General features: G+C 43.3%; 2 protein-coding genes and 1 long non-coding RNA gene across 3 annotated transcripts; all 3 read left to right on the forward strand.

Moving 5' to 3' along the window:
• Nucleotides 1-3,770: 3,770 nt before the first annotated feature.
• Nucleotides 3,771-4,764, forward strand: LOC120305118. The gene is made up of 2 exons (XR_005555933.1): nucleotides 3,771-3,878; nucleotides 4,632-4,764. It is a non-coding gene; the product is annotated as an uncharacterized LOC120305118 (long non-coding RNA).
• A 476-nt stretch (nucleotides 4,765-5,240) lies between these two features.
• On the forward strand, nucleotides 5,241-8,250 carry LOC120305029 (zinc finger protein 420-like). The gene has a single exon (XM_039336338.1). It carries the CDS (start codon nucleotides 5,241-5,243, stop codon nucleotides 6,714-6,716), a length of 1,476 nt encoding a protein of 491 aa, XP_039192272.1. The 3' UTR covers nucleotides 6,717-8,250.
• Nucleotides 8,251-16,342: 8,092 nt separating this feature from the next.
• On the forward strand, nucleotides 16,343-20,438 carry LOC120305107 (zinc finger protein 883-like). The gene is made up of 2 exons (XM_039336519.1): nucleotides 16,343-16,445; nucleotides 17,191-20,438. The coding sequence occupies exon 2, from the start codon at nucleotides 17,649-17,651 to the stop codon at nucleotides 19,668-19,670; it is 2,022 nt and encodes a 673-aa protein (XP_039192453.1). The 5' UTR covers nucleotides 16,343-16,445; nucleotides 17,191-17,648; the 3' UTR covers nucleotides 19,671-20,438.

Here is a 20,438-nt window from a genome sequence, read left to right on the forward strand (position 1 = left end):
GCCCACTTACCGTGTTCATGGATCATAAGCCTCTTTTAGGTCTGTTTACTACAGACAAGCAAATCCCTTAGATCAGTGGTTCTCAACCTGTGGGTCGGGACCCCATTTGGGGTCGAACGACCATTTCACGGGGGTCGCCAAACAAGGCTGTCCACCATTTTTTTCCCCTTTTCTTTGGCCACGCCCCTGGCACCCGGTGATGTATAAGTGGTTGGGGGCCACCACAACATGGGGAACTGTATTATGGGGTTGCGGCATTAGAAAGGTTGAGAACCACTGCCTTAGATCCTTTCTCCAAGGATGCTGAGGTGGTCAATCTTCATGTCAGCCTACAATTACAGGCTTGTACATAAGCCTGGCGAGGAGATGGGTCACGCTGACACACTCAGCAGACTGCCCTTACTTAAATCAGAGCCAGACCCTGCACCTGTTGCATGCATCCTGGCCATCCAGGATCTGCCTGAGTCTCGCCTTCACGCAGGGGATGTGGTTGCTGAAACAGCCAATGACAAAACACTCAGTCGTGTTTTGAACTGGGTGCTGATGGGATGGCCTGAAGCCAGTCCTGGGCCAAAATTTTACAGTTTCATCAGAGGACAAGATGAGCTATCAGCTTACAAGAGCTGCATTTTATGGGGAAGTCGGGTTATAGTCCCACACACATTAAGAGCAAGGGTCTCAGAATCTCTGCACGAGGGACATCCTGGAATAGTCAGGATGAAGGCATTCGCGAGAATCTACCTGTGGTGGCCAGGGTTGGTTAAGGATATAGAGGCTCTAGTAAAAGAGTGCCAAGTTTGCCAGCAGACCAGATCTGAAATGCCTCAAGCTCCAGTACATCGCTGGGAGATCACACAAACTCCCTGGTCTCGAATTTATATAGACTATGCAGGATCCTTCCAAAGACAGGTGTTCCTCATTGTGGTGGACAGTTACTCTAAATGGCTAGAAGTAGCATCTGTCCCAACTATGATTACTGCCAGGACCATCCAAGAACTGTGAAGAATCTTTGCCACACATGGCTTGCCTAATGTGATTGTGTCCACACTGGACACAATTCACTGCTGCAGAATTCCAGTCCTTTTTAAGGACTAACATGATGAGACACGCTACCTCAGCCCCCTTTCATCCTGCTTCAAATGGTCAAGCAGAACATATGGTCAGGACGACCAAGGAGCCCTTAAAGAGACTAACGACTGGTGATTGGCATCACCAATTGGTAGACTTTTTGCTCTGCCAACACACAACTCCTTGCACTTCAACAGGCCGCAGCCCAGTGGAACTGAGATGCAGACGTCAGCTGACCACGAAGCTGGACCGTCTCTGTCCAGACCGGGCAGCAGCGGAAACAGCCCAACTCAAACCTCCGCGAAATCTGCAGATCGGTAACAAGGTTTGGGCGAAAAACTACGGTCAAGGGGCACCGTGGGTGGTAGCTGTGGTTTGTAAGGTGTCAGGGCCACTGTCATATGAAGTGGCCCTGGAAGATGGTCGGGTGATTCAGCGGCACATCGACCAATTGTGACGGCGGCAGGCTAATCAAAACCGTGGCTACTGACAGAGAGGAGAGCCGGGAGCTGCCTGGCATCTGCAACACACCTGAATCCCCAAGGTCATGTGAGACCCACAAGGAGGTGCAGGGTCACCACAAACTTCTGAGGCGATGTCCACCGAACAGGAACTGTTGACGGACTTGTTCCCTGGACTATCGGAAGGTGCTTCATTCAGAAAAAGGGCACCAATCAACAGGGTTGTGCTGGACAGCACCGGTCTACCCAGCCAGAACATTCAAAGAAGCATCGGTCTATCTCACCGGAACGTTCAGAGAAGTACCAGTCTACCTGAGGCAAGCGGCCCTGGTCTACCTGGCTCATCAAAAGAATTTGTAGACCGGGGGGCCTCTGACGGCGATCCGACGATTGGAGCGGGCACAGAACCCGCTTGCCTACTTACTATATTCATTATTGTGATATATGATTACCTAGGGCAGTGGTGGCGAACCTATGGCACACGTGCCAGAGGCGGCACTCAGAGCCCTCTCTGTGGGCATGCACACCGTTGCCCCACCAGAGTTCACCAGAGGAGTGAGTACGTGGCATTTGGAAGCGACAGGACAGGAAGTGAAGGAGCAAGCAGCGTTGGCGCCACGGGGATGCCTTGGAGATGGCGAGGGACTGGCCCCGGCCAATCACCCAGCCTGCTGTGACCACTGCAGCCACGCCCACGCACTGGGCCATACACCCCTCACCTCTGAGGCCACTACAATGCTGATGCAGCCCTGCCACTTTGTGATAAATAAGTGGTTTTTGGGTTGCAGTTTGGGCACTCGGTCTCTAAAAGGTTTGCCATCACTGACCTAGGGGGAAGGGGTGTTGTGTACTGACCTAATTTATAAGGGCAATTATAAGCTGTTAACTTCATGTGTTAATTCAAAGTCCCTACCTGTTTGTGTATTGTTACAAGCCTGCACTTTAGGTGACAATTAGTACTTTAAATTCATTGGCTCCTGCTTAGTGGCAGTCCGGTATAAATAGAAGCCAAGTGGCTGTTAGAGCTGCTTCTGTGCTGATTGAATAAAGAACTGTTGCTTTAACTCTTTAGTCTGATCAATGCCTCACCGAACCCAGTATTTAACAGATATCATGATCGATGATACAGTACTGAAATCTGATGAGAGGTCTAGGAGGGACATGACGGCTGTACCCGTCTATCCCGAGGCCTCCTAAAGTCCACGAGAGTTGCAACCAATGTCGTTTTGGTGATGTGCCCTGGCCTGAACCCAGACCGAGAAGGGCTCAGGTGTCTTTCTCCTGCACAGCCCTTTCTCCTGGTCGCAAAGTCAGAGCTGCAAGCAGTGGGCGAGTTGAAGTTCCAGGCTGCCAGCCTTTCATTCCCCTCTTCAGCTGCGCTTAGAAAAGATCTTAATCTGCAGCAATACCTTGAAATCCTCTGCCAGGAAAACCTCTCACGATTTTCTTATGCACAGCAAACTGTTGTTGAAAGTATGAAGCTGGCCAGATGCCAACTGTCCAGAAGGGGGGAAATGACTCTTCCAGCCCTCTCCTGAGCTTGGAAAAGAAATATAGGTAGTTCTCAAGTTGTGACAGCAATTCGAGCCCAAATTTCCTTTGCTTAGCCAAAATGGGGCACCAGTAGGAAATATGGTGCTTGTTAGCTAAAGATGGAAGTAAAGGAAAATAAAATCACAGACGAGACACGGGGTCAAGCTTCAATTTTACAGGTTCACTAAGTTGCAGAGGCAGGTTTCAGGGAGTTATCCTGCACCCCCAAACCCCAAGGTGAAAAACTGGCTGGAACAATCTTCACCAGCCCTCAAGGGAGGTGCACTTTCTCCTTGGCTGTTGTACATAAAAAATCCCCCCCTCCCGGACACTTTCTTTTGATTTAGTTGCAGCAAGAGGGACGATAAATGCCCTCTTGGGAGACCTGAAAGAAAAGGTTTAGGATAGATTGTCCTGGACAAAAGCTATCGATGTGCTCGGTGGGGGTCTAATATAACGACGGCCCCTAAAGAACCAGGTAATCCATGAAAACACCTTGCAAACGCTTTAGGGAAGAGATAGGACGAGCGTGATGTTCAACCTTATGTCGCTAGATGGCGCTCTACAGAGAAGCAACACTCGTACCTACCAAGTGAAAAATACAGTTCTGTACACAGCAGCCGCATCGCTAGTGCCAACGTCATACGGGAGGGAGAGAGGCTGAGCCGGAACAAATGGAAACGATAGAGGATTGGGCTGCTAGAGAGGATTTTGGGGAAAGGGAAGAGGAATTTCCTCTTCCGACTCACTTATGGAGGATAATGGCGTCGGTGGATGCTGTTCCCCTGTCTCGTGGGTGGAAGCGGCCCCCGGGAGGTGAGTGGAGGGCAGGTCGGAGGAGAAGCCGGGAGCAAGTCGGAATGTTTCTTTTCCTCCGCGGTGTGGAAGCAGCGAAGGGACGAGGCTGCAATGTGTCGGCTCTGCTGCATATTCTTTCTCTCCCCAAATGTTCTTATCCTTACGCTGCATGATTTAAAACTGCTGCCGGTGATTTTCTACTGGGAGATGGAAAAATTGGGACATTTAAAAAATCTTTATTTCATATTTTTTAACAGCCTGCCTCCCTCGGTCTTCATTCCTTGTGATATTATTGAAGTGTTTTCCTGGCAAGTGAGGACTTTTGGGGGTAAAACGGATGCTTTAAATCTCGCTTAGGCTTTGGGCACCGTTTCATCTTTTAGTGTCCCCAGCTTTCTAAAATTAGATCAAGCAAATTAAGTGAATCCACTTCTGAAACATTTTGAAAGTCCGAAATTCACATAGATTTTCCACATATATAAATTTATAGGTGTGTATTTATGTGTGCATATACATGTATCTTATAGACCTCAGTATTTTAAGGTATTTTTTGTAACAACTATTTGCAATGATAATAATTCGTGATTTACCCAAGCCAAGAAGAGAATTCCATGATTTGAAATATGAGTGGATACTTGAAGTTTGATTTTGTTAGTTTCCTTTGTGCCTGATGAATCATAATAAATCTTAGAGGTTAAACTAGCATTTTGATATGTTTGCTTTTTCATAGTAATATATGGATGGTGTTTTTTTTTTTTGCTGTTTTCACAGGTTCAGCAGCAAATTTTTTAAACACTAATGAAACTAATCCATTAATATGAATCGTATAGTCAGAGAGGATGCCAAGAAGAGCACTCCGGACAACAGAGAATGAGAAGCTGCATTAAAATGCAAAACAAACCAATCAAAATCTGTTCCATTTCCTCCAGAAAGTGTTAAAACTTTTCTCTTTCCTTAGCAAATGTGGGGAGACAAAGGAGAGAATAACAGGAACAGAGTTTTCAGGTAGAAAAATAGATTATGTGGAACTCAAGAAAATATTGTATGAAAAAGTACAAAGGCATTACTGAAAGCGTTTAAGGAAGGAAAGTGTTGGATCAAAGCACCACCGGACAAGGTCATCAGAAATATTTTTGACCTCCTCATGAATCCAAGAATATCACTGTTGGAAAAATACCACCGACTGCCTATTTTGGGAAAAGCACAGATTGCAGATCACATCTGATTTTTGCATGAGTCCATCCACTCCTTGAAAATCCTTGAAGCAAATGTTTGGACTGTGGCAAAAGCTTTAATCAGAACAGCATTCCCATTATTCATTGAATGACCAATGCAGGAGGAGCAGTTCTACTAGTGTCCCAGTGTGGCAAAAGATTTAGCATGCACACGAGACACAAGAGGACTCACACTGGGGAAAAACTCTTTGAATGTCCTGTTTGTGGGAAAAGTTTCAGTCAGAATTCCAACCTGGTAAAGCACCAGAGGACTCACACGGAGGAGAAACCATATGAATGTCTGGATTGTGGGAAAAGTTTCAGTCATACTTCCAGCCTGGTGAGACACAAGAGGACTCACACTAGGGAGAAACTCTTTGAATGTCCTTTTTGTGGGAAAAGTTTCAGTCTGAATTCCAGCCTGATAAAGCACCAGAGGACTCACACAGGAGAGAAACCATATGAATGTCTGGATTGTGGGGAAAGTTTCAGGCTTAATTCCAAGCTGGTGATACACCAGAGAACTCACACGGGAGAGTGCCCAGAGTGTGGGAAAAGTTTCAAACAGAATTATGACCTGGTGATACACCAGAGGACTCACACAGGAGAGAAACCATATGAGTGTCGAAATTGTGGGAAAAGTTTCAGATGGAATTCTCAGCTGGTGATACACCAGAGAACTCACACAGGAGAGAAACCGTATGAGTGTCTGCATTGTGGAAAAAGATTCAGTAAGAATGCCAACCTGGTGACACACAAGAGAACTCACACAGGAGAAAAACCATTCAAGTGTTTGGATTGTGGGAAAAGTTTCAGTCAGAATTCCTACCTGGTGGCACACCAAAGGACACACACGGGAGAGAAACCATATGAATGTCTGGATTGTGGGAAAAGTTTCAGGCTTAATTCCAAGCTGGTGATACACCAGAGAACTCACACAGGAGAGAAACCGTATGAGTGTCTGCATTGTGGAAAAAGATTCAGTCAGAATTTCAGTCTGGTGATACACAACAGAATTCACACAGGAGAAAAACCATTCAAGTGTCTGGATTGTGGGAAAAGTTTCAGTCAGAATTCCTACCTGGTGGGACACCAGAGGATTCACACGGGAGAGAAACCGTATGAATGCCCAGAGTGTGGAAAAGGTTTCACTTGTTATTCCTACCTGTTTAAACATCAGAGGACTCATACAGGAGACAAACCATATGAGTGCCCAGATTGTGGAAAGGATTTCTCTCGGAAAGGTGACATGATGAAACATCAGTCTACTCACATAGAAGAGAAATCATATAAATGTCATGATTGTGGGAAATGTTTCGGTCAGAATTCCTACCTGGTGAAACACCAGAGGATTCACACGGAAGAGAAAACATATAAGTGTGTAGATTGTGGGAAAAATTTCAGAAGGAAGTCACAGCTGGTGATACACCAGAGGACTCACACAGGAGAGAAGCCGTATGAGTGTCCAGATTGTGGGAAAGATCTCAGTAGTAGATCTAGCCTTATAAATCATGTAAGGTTACACACAGGAGAGAAACCATTCAAATGCCCAGATTGTGGGAAATGTTTCGCATATTATTCTACCCTTTTCACACACAAGAAATTACACAGGCAAAATTTGATGTGTGTAGAGGAATGTTGAATTTCATTTCTCTTCTCTAATTGGAAGCCCAGCTGAGAAACTAAACTTTTAATTTTTCTTGCCATATTCTTTTTAGTCAGATGTGTTTTAGTATCAAACATGAGGGAGAAGATCTGAGCTTCCTTTCTCTGGCCCAGTGTGGTCGCTCCCTTCCACAGAGTCAAGGGGAACTGCTGTGCTGGGACAGTGAAAGCAAACCTGCATCTGTATTGTGTTTGCCGCCTTGAGCTATTTCTTCACATAAATATATTATTGGTTCAGAAAATGTATATGCCAACCCAACTCATGGTGAGTGGGCGGCTTGCAGTAGTAAAACCTTAATACAGAAACTGATAAATTGCATATGTTGCAAAATGGCAACGTTCAAAGCCTCCACCTTTGCCCTCAAATACAGCGCACCTCTAGCAGGGTTGATGGCGTTTGGATGGTCATGGAATCCTAAAACCATGATTCTTGCTTTCGTTCAAATTAGAAATTAACCAGGCCGCCTGGCCCTATTATGGCCCTCCTTGTGCCATTCTTGTTCAAAGGTTGTCATCTTTCTTCTTGCAAAGAGCTAAATTGGAGACATTAACCACAGGATTAGATCTTCCTTGCTTTACCGAAGACTAGGGGGCTAATGGCCTGCCATACTTCAGGGGGAAGAGTGTCTCTTAGGGCAGGGTCTGCCGCGGAAAAGGCTCACTTCCTAGCTCCTATCAGATGGCAATAGTTAAGGGAAGGGGCTAGGTGCATGCCCACCCTATCTGACCTGGTAGAACAGATAGATGCAAAAATAATAAAGTGGAACATTAATGACAGATGCTCTGTTGGCTCAGTGGTCAGAATGCAATATTGCTGGCTGACTCTGCCCACAGCCTGGAATTTGATCCTGAGGGAGCTCGAAGTTAACTCAGCCCTTCATCTTTCTCAGATTGGTAAAATGAGAACCCAGATTGCTGGGGAGAATATGCTGACACTGTAAGCCAAGAGTGCTATAAAGCACAGTGGGGTGGTGTATTCATTCCAAGTGCAATTGCTACAATAAAGAAATACCTTTAAATGTGATGAGCAGCATCTTCAATTGCACCTGTAAGGAAACAAAGCCTGCGGCAGCTCGCACCACAAAAATATGATATGGGCAACCTAGAGGCCCTCATTACTTTGTGCTTTGGTTCTTTCTGGACCAGTTATAATTTCTGGGTGGTCCAGGGCAGTGATCCAACTGGAGATGACTAAGGCATGATTGAGGCCTGTGCAAGGCCTCCCTGGTCTAGGAAAGGACACGGTGCACCAGATAAATCTCTGCAAAGCCCCTCCCCCAATTATGATCTTCTCAAGCAGGAGTCATGAGTCCAGGAGGATCCCCAAGAAGATCACATGACCCCAGGACACTGAAACTCACAAATCTGAGTCAATTGCCAAGCGCCATAATTTTGATCACATGACAAGGGGGATGCTGCAGTGGTTGTAAGTATGAAAAATGGTCATGTCACTTTTTTTAGCACTGTTGTAACTTCAAATGATCGCTAAATAAAATGTTATAAGTCCAGGACTTCCTGTGCATAATGGGGTATCATAGGATGGATGGCCTTCCCTAGTGGTTTCATGTAGATGTTAGAAAGCAGCAGTGTAAGGCTTTTCTCCCGGGGCCTCCTGAATTGCGAGATGCCCGACTCCACAACGAGTGGAACCAGTATGGAAAAAAGAGCTTATTGTTTTCACAGAACTATGAGAAGACATGCTAGCCTCTGAAGCAAATAAATTGTATATATTTTAATCTCGTGAGCCTAGCTTGAACTTGAGAATTGTATCTAGGAAGGTCTCTGCTACGCTGAAAACCAATCCTAACCAGAATTTACTGATATGATAGCAACTTTAGAGAAAACCCCTAGGAACTAACAGCTATAAAAGATAATTCGTAAATAAGGGCCAGGGGCCATAGAATTAGGGCACAGGTTGGCAATCTGTGGCTCTGGGGCCACATGTGACTCTTTGAGCCTTCCCCTGTGGCTCCCAGCTGCCTCTGCCATTTGCAGAGACAGAGAGAGGCACTTGTGCTTCCCTTCTCTCCCTCCCTCCCTCCCTCCCTCCCTCTGTGTGTGTGTGTGTGTGTGTGTAAAAAAGAGTGGACTCAAAACGGTGTTCTCCAATGAGCTGGAAAGCTTATTGGACGGGGTTCCTCCCTTTGGTGCGTCTCTGCAGGAAGCAGGAAGGGCAGGCAAGAGCTAGCTAGCCCAGCTATGCTGACTTAGGAATTCTGGGAATTGAAGTCCATGAGTCATAAAAGAGCCAAGGTTGCCTGTTGGAGAACAGCTTGAAGCCAGCTTGCCAGGTGAGCAGAAGATTGGAGAGAGGGAGGGGGAGAGAGAGGGAAAGGAGAGAGACAGAGAGAGACCCTTTTGACATCTAAAATGAAGATAACACTGCATATATCCTTTTTTACCTTTATGATGTATGTTTGTGTGTATACACACACATATACATATGCATATATATAGGTCTTTGGTTATTCGGGTTTTCTCCTGCATAAAATTGGAAGTGTCTTGGTGACGTTTCGAAACATCGCCAAGACACTTCCAATTTTACGCGGGAGAAAACCCGAACCAAAGACCTACATACAAACACCCGCGAAAACCTCAGAAATAAATATATATATGTACCGTACTTTCCGGCGTATAAGACGACTTTCGCAAGCGGTAAAATCGGCACCGAAGTCGGGGGTCTTATATGCCGAGTCGTCTTATACACCGGAAATTACGGTAGTTTCCGGTGTATAAGACAACTTTCTAGGCATGCGACTCGGTGCCAAAGTCGGGGGTCGTTTTATACGCCGTCTTATACGCTGGAAATTACGGTGTATATATATATATGTAGGTCTTTGGTTATTCGGGTTTTCTCCCGCGTAAAATTGGATGTGTCTTGGCGACGTTTTGACGAAGTCCCATTCGTCATCTTCAGGCTGGTGTTTTCAGCTTCGTGCTTCAAGGAGCACGAAGCACGAAGCTGAAAACACCAGCCTGAAGATGACGAATGGGACTTCGTCAAAACGTCGCCAAGACACTTCCAATTTTACACGGGAGAAAACCCGAATAACCAAAGACCTACATACAAACACCCGCGAAAACCTCAGAAAACACACCCACACACACACATATATATGTATACACACACACACATACATATATACCTATAATAAAGGTAAAAAAAAAGATATATGCAGTGTTAACTTCATTTTAGATATCAAAAGGGTTTTGCGGCTCCCAGTGTTTTGTTTTTGGTGGGAAACGGGTCCAAGTGGCTCTTTGAGTGTTTCGGGTTGCCTACCCCTGAATTAGGGGAATGGGAGAAGTAATTGGCGGAGATAATATATTCACTTTAGAAGCTCTGGATAGGTTGTGATGACACGATTACAGCATGATTATTAAGCCAATGAAGAAAAGATGGGAGGTAAATTTGTAATGGCAGTGGGGGGATATAAAGAACAAATATTGAATATTTGGGTTGTGTCCACTGTTTGTTTGCATGCACAAGGAGCACACACCCCTTGCAAAGGAGTACAAATAAATTACCATCGTTTTCTCTTGGAACTTTTGGCTTCTGATGGTTTATTTCAACTAGACAATGAATCCTACAACAGCCATGGAGACAGAAGTCCCCAAAGTCTGTTCAGAATGATATCATGGTCGATGATACAGTACTAAAAGCTGATGAGATGTCTAGGAGGGACATGATGGTTGTACCCCATCTATCCCGAGGTCTCCAAAAATCCATGAGAGTTGCAACCAAGGCCGTTTTGGTTATGTGTCCCGGCCTGAACCCAGACCGAGAAGGGCCCAGATCTCTTTCTCCTGCACAGCCCTTTCTGCGGGTGGCAAAGTCAGAGCTGCAGGCAGAGGGCGAGTTGAAGTTCCAGATTGCCAACCTCTCATTGTCCTACTCAGATGCACTTAGAAAAGATCTTAATCTTCAGCAATGTCTTGAAATCCTCTGCCAGGAAAACCTGTCATGATTTTCTTATGCACAGCAAACTGCTGTTCAAGATATGAAGCTGGCCAGGATGCCAACTGTGCAGAAGGGGGGAAATGATTCTTCCAGCCCTCTCCTGAACTTGGAAAAGAACTATAGGTAGTTCTCGGGTTGTGACAGCAATTCGAGCCCAAATTTCCATTGCTTAGCAGAGATGGGGCACCAGTAGGAAATATGGGCTTGTTAGCTGTTACGCACTCCTAGCTACTTTCCTTCGTGACCAGAGGCAAGCTCGTCTGACCAATAACCGCCAAGACACAGTGAAGGCCTTTTGTTTTATTTATTGCAATAAGTGGATAAGAAGCTTTCAAAGATTGGTTCTCTTAAAAGTTTTAACCTAAAATATTTCCTCCTTTTATTCATCCCTATCACCGGCCACTACATCCCTCCTCTTTTCCCATTGGCTGAGGTACTATGAGGTTACACTCTTTCCGTCCGCTTATACACATTTCCTGATAACATATTAAATCATATTCACATATACAATAAGAAAAATTAGACATTTAAATGGTTATTTTAAACTCTGTAGATATTTATGTCCCCATTTTAAAAGAATAGGTTCTTTTCCTGTTTTTCAATTCAGTGTGCCTTTCCTCTTATCTTATTTAGCTTATTTTCCTGTTTTCCAATTCAACATGTCTTTCCTGGCTAGCCATTTCTTTTTACAGCTATATGTGTATATATATATAGGCTTCTCTTCTTCCTTTCACAGACCCAGCTATTTTTGCCTATGTGTTTATCTTACTTCCTTTATGTTATCTTTTCCTGATTCCCACCAATTGTACTTATTTTTCTATTCAATTAGTTTCCATTGTACTGTAGGTTTAACTGAAGATTTATCATATTGATGCATATTTATCAATCCCCCCTGTATTTCTGTATACTCTGATGAATCTTCATTTTTGGCTATGTTAGATAACATAAATTGAATCTGTACATCTTCTCCAGAGATGCTTTTCGCTACTGACCCCAATGTTTTCGTGCAAAATGAACTACAGCAGGGTAAACATTGGAGACAAACACAACACATAATACCTATCACAACTATAAACACTAGTCCTATAAATATTTGTTTTAACTATCCAAAATTGGGAAGCCAATTTGTTAACCAACTCCAATCACCCCACATATTTTCATACTTTTGTTCAGAACCTTTGGCCACATTCCTGATTCCTTTTGCAATGTCCATCACTGCTTCATGATTATCATCTATCTGTAAACAACAGTTAGTGTAATTAAATTTTCCACATACTCCTCCTTCAGAAGCTAATATATAATCTAAAGCCATTCTATTTTGAATTACAGCTTCTTTAATTTGTCCTACCTCAGTAGCCAGTAATTCTAGAGCTCTAACTGTTCGATTAGCTATTACTTCTACCACAGCTTGTAATCTTATTATTCCATTGGTCAAACTATATACTCCTCTATATCCTCCTATGGTCCACCAATTCCAGGTCACTGGTTGTAATTCTTTTATTTGTGGACCATACACCCTTCCAATTCTGTTCTGGGGTTTTAGCTATTTCCCTCTTTCCCCTATATTTTTTATACGAAGGGATTTGTATTTCATTATCCTTTTCATTTTCTAATAAAAAGAATTCAGGTATCACTACCCCTGGATAGCAGATTCCAGTCCAATTTGGGGGCAATGTCCTTGACCCACATATCCAGTATTGACCTTTTCTTGCTGGCTGTCCCTTAGAAAAAGGTCCCTTACAATTGCCATCCCATCCAACTGGTGCTATAGTCAGATATTGTCCTCCATGTGGCACAGGCATAGCCCACAAGGTTGTTCCTACACATCTATATACTTTCCCTTGTACATTTATCTGTTGTAGGCCATTTATAAATGTTCCAATATTCAGTGAATCCTACGGTTAATGTTCCATTTATATGTCTCCAACCCCAGATCCATTCTGTTAACTGTTTTACTGTCTCTTCCCTATTTTGCTTTCTGCATAAGCATCCCAATCTTAACCTATTTGCTGCATAAGAACATTGGTTTTTTAGTGTATGTTGTTTTAAGTTGAGTAGTTTACAGGGCCTGTTGTAAGTGGAATCTTGTCATATGTTTGAGTCCAAATACATTGACTTTCCCCCAACATTTGATGTCCTTTACTTCTATTTAAACAAAAGAAGCCAGTCGGAACATTACTTAACTCCCACATATGTCGATTAGTATCAGTCCAATTGCTAGTGTAATCCTCAGCGTCAGGGAGAAGGAAATGGGGGCTCAAAGGAACTGCTCTCATAGGCCATTGAGCTATCAAAGGCCTGCCACACACCCAACATTTGGTTAAATTGAACACCTTATGCACTTGTTCTGCAAATTCCACAAATTTTTACCTTCATTTCCCAGGTTGTTCTGGTGTGTTATCTTCAGGAATATTAGAGTTAGAATCCCCCCCCTCATGATTATTACACGATATCTTACACCCGTAAATTGATTCACAATTACAACATTCACACAATAACATTAATCACACTAGCTATTACAGAGGTGACACATCTACCACCTAATTCTTACAATTTGCAAATCTACTTTTTCAGTTTCTAATGGTGTGACTTCTGTCTCAGTTATTGGTTTTACTTGTAACAAACCACTTTCACATTTCTCATGAGTCACCACCAACACTTTTGTTGTTCGTCTGGGGCAGGGGTAGGCAACCTTGGCTCTTTTATGACTCGTGGACTTCAATTCCCAGAATTCCTGAGCCAACATGGCTCAGCTTGGAAACCTCTCCCTTTCCCTCAGCGTGGCTGGCTCAGGAATTCTGGGAGTTGAAGTCCATGAGTCATAAAAGAGCCAAGGTTGCCTACCCCTAATAGAGATGTTTGAAATAGATGGGGATTCTGTTCCACCACCCTTCAAGTTCTTTTAAATGTGGCTTTCAGTCCTTGTCCTGGAATAACCGTCCAACCTCTTTCAGGTCCAGTCATCACCTTTGTTCGTGTAGTGAGTCCAACCCTTTTCAGCCGTCCGGACAGCAGATTCAGTAATCATTAACACTAGGTAAGGACCCAGCTTGGTTGTAAAGGTTCCTCCTTCCATTTACGAATTAGCACTCATTGTCCCGGCTGGATCTTCTGGACTGGAAATTCCAAAGAAGCTGTTTGTGCCACCAAGCCTTCCTGTCAAAGAGAAGACAGAGACCCCAGTACTTGTTCCACATATCTTTTAATAAACAAATCAGATATTTCAGGTAGAATGCCCTCACCTTCTATCTTTGGCAATGGCAATCCAAACATCAATTCATAAGGTGATAATCCTACATCGGCCCTTGGTTTAGTTCTAATCCTAAATAGGGCCGATGGTAATACTTTGCTCCAGAGCATCCTGGTTTCCAATATTAATTTCTTTAATTGATCTTTCAAAAGTTTGATTTGCTTTTTCTACCCTTCTAGAACTAGAAGCGTGCCAAGCTGTGTGGTGTTCTCACCTGATCCCCAAAGAGTCCATTATTATTTGTCACACCTTTGCAGTGAAATGAGTTCCGCTATCACTGTCAAATGCTTCCACAATACCATATCCTGGAAGTATTTCTTCCAAAATAACTTTGGCCACTGCATTAGCTGTGGCAGAGGTGATAGGAAATGCTTCTGCCCACCCAGTCAAATGATCTATCAACACAAGTAGATGTTTTAATTTCCCTATCTTAGGCATTTCAGTAAAATCTATTATGCACATACTGAAAGGGTCTAATACAGTGGTTCTCAACCTGTGGGTCAGGACCCCATTTGGGGTCGAACGACCATTTCACAGGGGTCACCAAACAACGCAGTCCACCATTTTCTTTTCCCTTTTCCTTAGCTGTGCTACTCCCTTTTATTCGATTGGCTTTTGAAAGCCAATAGAATAGACTCTCTTGAATAGAGTCTAATTCTATTGGCTTTCAAAAGCCAATAGGAATTGTCCAGGCTGTCTCTGCCCTGCTGAGCCCGCCAAAAGTCCCATTCTGCAAATGGTGCTGCACAGTTGAGTAGTACTCGACTTACGACCTGTTGAGTAGTCCTCGACTTACGACCGGTTGGGGGTCGCGGCATTAAAAAGGTTGAGAACCACTGGTCTAATAGCTATTTATCTCCCTCCTTTGGGGACCTTAACACTCTGATATTTGTTAACCTTTTTACATATTAAACATCCCTCTGTGGCCTTTCCCTTAAGTTGTCACTGGGTCCTGACTTTCTGTCTCGGGATCTCCATTTCCTCTTTGTTCCAGCAGGAGTGATCTGACCTTTAGGGCTGGGGAAAAAAACTTACCCAGGTGCGCACTCCTCTCCAGATATCCCCAGCTGCCAATGATAGAATGGATGCAAATCCCGGAGGAGCCCCCAAGGCTGTTATGTGCTCCTGGCTACTTTCCTTCATGACCAGAGGCAAGCTCGCCTGACCAATAACCAGCCAAGACACAGTGAAAGCCTTTTGTTTCGTTTATTGCAATAAGCGGAAGAGAAGCTGTCAAAGCTTGGTTCTCTTCAAACTTTTAACCCAAAATATTTCCTCCTTTTATTCATCCCTATCACCGGCCCCTACATCCCTCCTCTTTCCCCATTGGCTGAGGTACTATGAGGATACACTTTCCGTCTGCTTATACACATTTCCTGATAACATATTAAATCATATTCACATATACAATAGTAAAAAAATTAGACATTTAAATGGTTATTTTAAACTCTGTAGATATTTATGTCTCCATTTTAAAACAATAGGTTCTTTTCCTGTTTTTCAATTCAGTGTGCCTTTCCTTTTATCTTATTCAGCTTATTTTCCTGTTTTCTAATTCAACATGTCTTTCCTGATTAGCCATTTCCTTTTACAGCTATATATATTTTTATGGCTTCTCGTCTTCCTTTCTCAGACTCAGCTATTTTTGCCTATGTATTTATCTTACTTCCTTTATGTTATCTTTTCCTGACTCCCACCAATTGTACTTATTTTTCTATTCAATTAGTTTCCATAGTATTGTAGGTTTAACTGACTCTGAAGATTTATCGTATTGATGCATATTTATCATTAGCTAAACATGGAAGTAAAAGAAAATAAAATCACAGACCAGACAAGGGGTCAAGCTTTAATTTTACAGGTTCGCTAAGTTGCAGAGGCAGGTTTCAGGGAGTTATCCTGCACCTCCAACCCCCAAGATGAAAAACTGGCTGGAACAATCTTCACCAGCCCTCAAGAGAGGTGCACTTTCTCCTTGGCTGTTGTACATAATTCCCCCCCCCCCTGGCCATTTTCCTTTGATTTAGTTGCAGGAAGAGAGACGATGACTGCCCTCTTGGGAGTCCTGAAAGAAAAGGTTTAGAATAGATTGTCCTGGACAAAAGCTATCGATGTGCTCGGTGGGATTCGAATACGACTTCACGGCCCCCAAAGAACCAGGGAATCCATGAAAACGCCTTGCAAACGCTTTAGGGAAGAGATAGGACGAGCGTGATGTTCAACCTTATGTCGCTAGATGGCGCTCTACAGAGAAGCAACACTCGTACCTAGCAAGTGGAAAATACAGTTCTGTACAGAGCAGCCGCATCGCTAGTGCCAACGTCATACGGGAGGAAGAGAGGCTGAGCCGGAACAAATGGAAACGATAGAGGATTGGACTGCTAGAGAGGACTTTGGGGAAAGGACAGAGGAACTTCCTTTTTCGGCTCACTTATGGGAGGAGAATGGCGTCGCGGGTCCTCTTCCGGTGCCTCGAGGGTCGAAGCGGCTCCCGGGAGGTGAGTGGAGGGCAGGTCGGAGTAGAGGCTGGAAGCAAGTCGGGCTGTTTGGTTTCCTCCGCGGTGTGGAAGCAGCGAAGGGACGAGGCTGAAACGTGTCGGCTGCTGCTGCATATTCTTTCTCTCCCCAAATGTTCTTATCCTTACGCTGCATGATTTAAAACTGCTGCCTGTGATTTTCTGCTGGGAGATGGAAAAAATTAGGACATTTAAAAAATCTTTATTTCATATTTTTTAACAGCCTGCCTCTGTCGCTCTTCATTCCTTGTGATATTATTGACATGTTTTCCTGGCAAGTGAGGACTTTTGGGGTTAAAACGGGTGCTTTAAATCTCGCATAGGCTTTGGGCACCGTTTCATCTGTTAGTGTCCCCAGCTTTCTAAAATTAGATCAGACAAATTAAGTGAATCCACTTCTGAAACATTTTGAAAGTCCGAAATTCACATAGATTTTCCACATATATAAATTTATAGGTGTGTATTTATGTGTGCATATATATGTATTTGTATAGACCTAAGTATTTTCAGGTATTTTTGTAACAACTATTTGCAATGATAATAAATTGTGATTTACCCAAGCCAAGAAGAGAATTCCATGATTTGAAATATGAGTGGATACTTGAAGTTTGATTTTGCTAGTCTCCTTTGTGCCTGATAAATCATAATGAATCTTAGAGTTTAAATTAGCATTTTGATATGTTTGCTTTTTCATAGTGATAAATGGATTTTTTTGCTGTTTTCACAGGTTCAGCAGCCATTTTTTAAACACTAATGAAACTAATCCATTAATATGAATCGTATAGACAGAGAAGATGTCAAGAAAAGCACTCCGGACAACAGAGAATGAGAAGCAGCATTAAAATGCAAAACAAACCATCAATCAAAATCTTTTCCATGGCGGGAGACAAAGGAGAGAATAACAGGAACAGAGATTTCAGGTAGAAAAAAATATGGAACTCAAGAAAATATTGCATGAAAAAGTACAAAGGCATTAATGAAAGCGTTTGAGGAAGGAAAGCATCTTGGATCAAAGCACCACCAGACAAGGTCATCAGAAATATTTTTGACCTCCTCATGAATCCAAGAATATCAGTGTTGGAAAAATCCCACTGACTGCCTATTTTGGGAAGAACACAGATTGCAGATCACATCTGATGTTTGCATAAGTCCATCCACCTCTTGAAAACCCATGCAAATGTTTGGATGGTGGCAAAAGCTTTACTCAGAACAGCACTCCCATTATTCATGGAAGGACCGATGCAGGAGGAGCAGCTCTACCAGTGCTCCCAGTGTGGGAAAAGATTTAGCAAGAACACCAATCTGGTGAGACACAAGAGAACTCACATTAGGGAGAAACGCTTTGAATGTCCCGTTTGTGGGAAAAGTTTCAGTCAGAATTCCAACCTGGTAAAGCACCAGTGGACTCACACGGGAGATAAACCATATCAATGTTTGGATTGTGGAAAAAGTTTCAGTCAGAATTGCCATCTCGACATACACAGGAGAACTCACACGGGAGATAAACCATATCAATGTTTGGATTGTGGGAAAAGTTTCAGTCAGAGTTCCCATCTTGTCATACACATGAGGACTCATAATGAGGAGAAACTCTTTGAATGTCCTTTTTGTGGGAAAAGTCTCAGTCAGAATTCCAGTCTGATAAAGCACCAAAGAACTCACACGGGAGAGAAATCATATGAATGTCTGTATTGTGGGAAAAGTTTCAGTCATAATTCCAACCTGGTGATTCACCAGAGGACTCAAACAGGAGAGAAATCATATAAGTGTCTGGATTGTGGAAAAAGTTTCACTGGGAATTCAAAACTGGTGAGACACCAGAAAACTCACACAGGAGAGAAACCATATGAGTGTCTGCATTGTGGAAAAAGATTCAGTGAGAATTCCAACCTGGTGATACATGAGAGAACTCACACAGGAGAAAAACCGTTCAAATGTCTGGATTGTGGGGAACGTTTCAGTCAAAATTCCTACCTGGTGGGACACCAGAAGATACACACAGGAGAAAACCCATATGAATGTCCTGATTGTGGGAAAAAATTCTTTCGAAATTCCAGCCTGGTTAGACATCAGAGGACTCACACAGGAGAGAAACCATATAAGTGCCCAGATTGTGGGAAAAGTTTCATTCGGAATTCCTGCCTGGTAAGACACCAGGGGACTCACACGGGAGAGAAACCATATGAATGTTTGTATTGTGGGAAAAGCTTCAGGCTTAATTCCTTCCTGTTTAGACACCAGAAAACTCACACAGGAGAGAAACCATATGAGTGTCTGCATTGTGGAAAAAGATTCAGTGAGAATTCCAACCTGGTCTTACATGAGAGAACTCACACAGGAGAAAAACCATTCAAGTGTCTGGATTGTGGGAAAAGTTTCAGTCAGAATTCCTACCTGGTGGGACACCAGAGGATACACACAGGAGAAAAACTATATGAATGTCCTGATTGTGGGAAAAATTTCATTCGAAATTCCCACCTGGTTAATCATCAGAGGACTCACACAGGAGAGAAACCATATAAGTGTCCAGATTGTGGGAAAAGTTTCATTCGGAATGCCAACCTGATTAGACATCAGAGGACTCACACAGGAGAGAAACCATTTGAGTGTCCAGATTGTGGGAAAAGTTTCCGTCAGAGTTCCCACCTAGTTAATCATCAGAGGACTCACAAAGGAGAGAAACCGTATGAGTGCCCAGATTGTGGAAGACGTTTCACTTGTAATTCCTACCTGTTTAGACATCAGAGGACTCACACAGGAGAGAAACCATATGAATGCCCAGATTGTGGAAAGAGTTTCTCTCAGAAATATAATATGGTGAAACATCAGTCTACTCACATAGAAGAGAAATCATATAAATGTCGTGACTGTGGGAAATGTTTCAGTCAGAATTCCTACTTGGTAATACACCAGAGGAATCACACGGGAGAGAAACCGCATGAGTGTATAGATTGTGGGAAAAATTTCAGATGGAACGCTGAGCTGGTGATACACCAGAGGACTCACACAGGAGAGAAGCCGTATGAGTGTCCGGATTGTGGGAAAGATCTCAGTAGTAGGTCTAGCCTTATAAATCATGTAAGGTTACACACAGGAGAGAAACCATTCAAATGCCCAGATTGTGGAAAATGTTTCACATATTATACTGCCTTTTTCAGACACAAGAAATCACACAGGCAAAATTTGATGTGTGTAGAGGAATGTTGAATTTCATTTTTCTTCTCTAATAGGAAGCACAGCTGAGAAACTAAACTTTTAATTTCTTGCCATATTCTTTTTAGTCAGATGTGTTTTAGTATCAAACATGAGGGAGAAGATCTGAGCTTTCTTTCTCTGGCCCAGTGTGGTCACTCCCTTCCACAGAGTCAAGGGGAACTGCTGTGCTGGGACAGTGAAAGCCAGCTTGCATCTGTATTAAGTGTGTTTGCCGCCTTGAGTTACTTCTACACATAAATATATTATTTGTTAAGAAAATGTATATGCCAGGCCACCTGGCTCTATTATGGCCCTCCTTGTGCCATTCTTGTTCAAAAGTGGTCATCTTTCTCCTTGCAAAGAGCTAAATTGGAGACGTTAACCACAGGATTAGATCTTCCTTGCTTTAACGAAGACTAGGAGGATAATGGCCTGCCATTCTTCAGGGGAAAGAGTGTCTCATAGGGCAGTGTCTGCCGCAGAAAAGGCTCACTTCCTAGCTCCTATCAGATGACAATAGTTAAGGAAAGGGGCTAGGTGCACTTATCTGACCTGGTAGAACAGATAGATGCAGAAATAATAAAGTGGAACATTTTATTTGGTCCTGAGGGGGCTTGAAGCTAACTCAGCCCTCTGTCCTTCTGAGATCGGTAAACTGAGAACCCAGATTGTTGGGGAGAATATGCTGACACTGTAAGCCGAGAGTGCTATAAAGCACATTGGGGTGGTGTATTAATGCCAAGTGCAATTGCTACAATAAATAAATACCTTTAAATGTGA

The sequence above is a fragment of the Crotalus tigris genome, unplaced genomic scaffold (genome assembly GCF_016545835.1).
Source record: "Crotalus tigris isolate CLP2741 ecotype Arizona unplaced genomic scaffold, ASM1654583v1 scf7180000017666.379230911805:20528666, whole genome shotgun sequence".
Taxonomy (NCBI): domain Eukaryota; kingdom Metazoa; phylum Chordata; class Lepidosauria; order Squamata; family Viperidae; genus Crotalus; species Crotalus tigris.

Bases quoted from the DNA above. Each gene is read 5' to 3' on its own strand.
- LOC120305029 (XM_039336338.1), top strand. From the start codon at position 5,241: ATGCACACGAGACACAAGAGGACTCACACTGGGGAAAAACTCTTTGAA.
- LOC120305107 (XM_039336519.1), top strand. From the start codon at position 17,649: ATGGTGGCAAAAGCTTTACTCAGAACAGCACTCCCATTATTCATGGAA.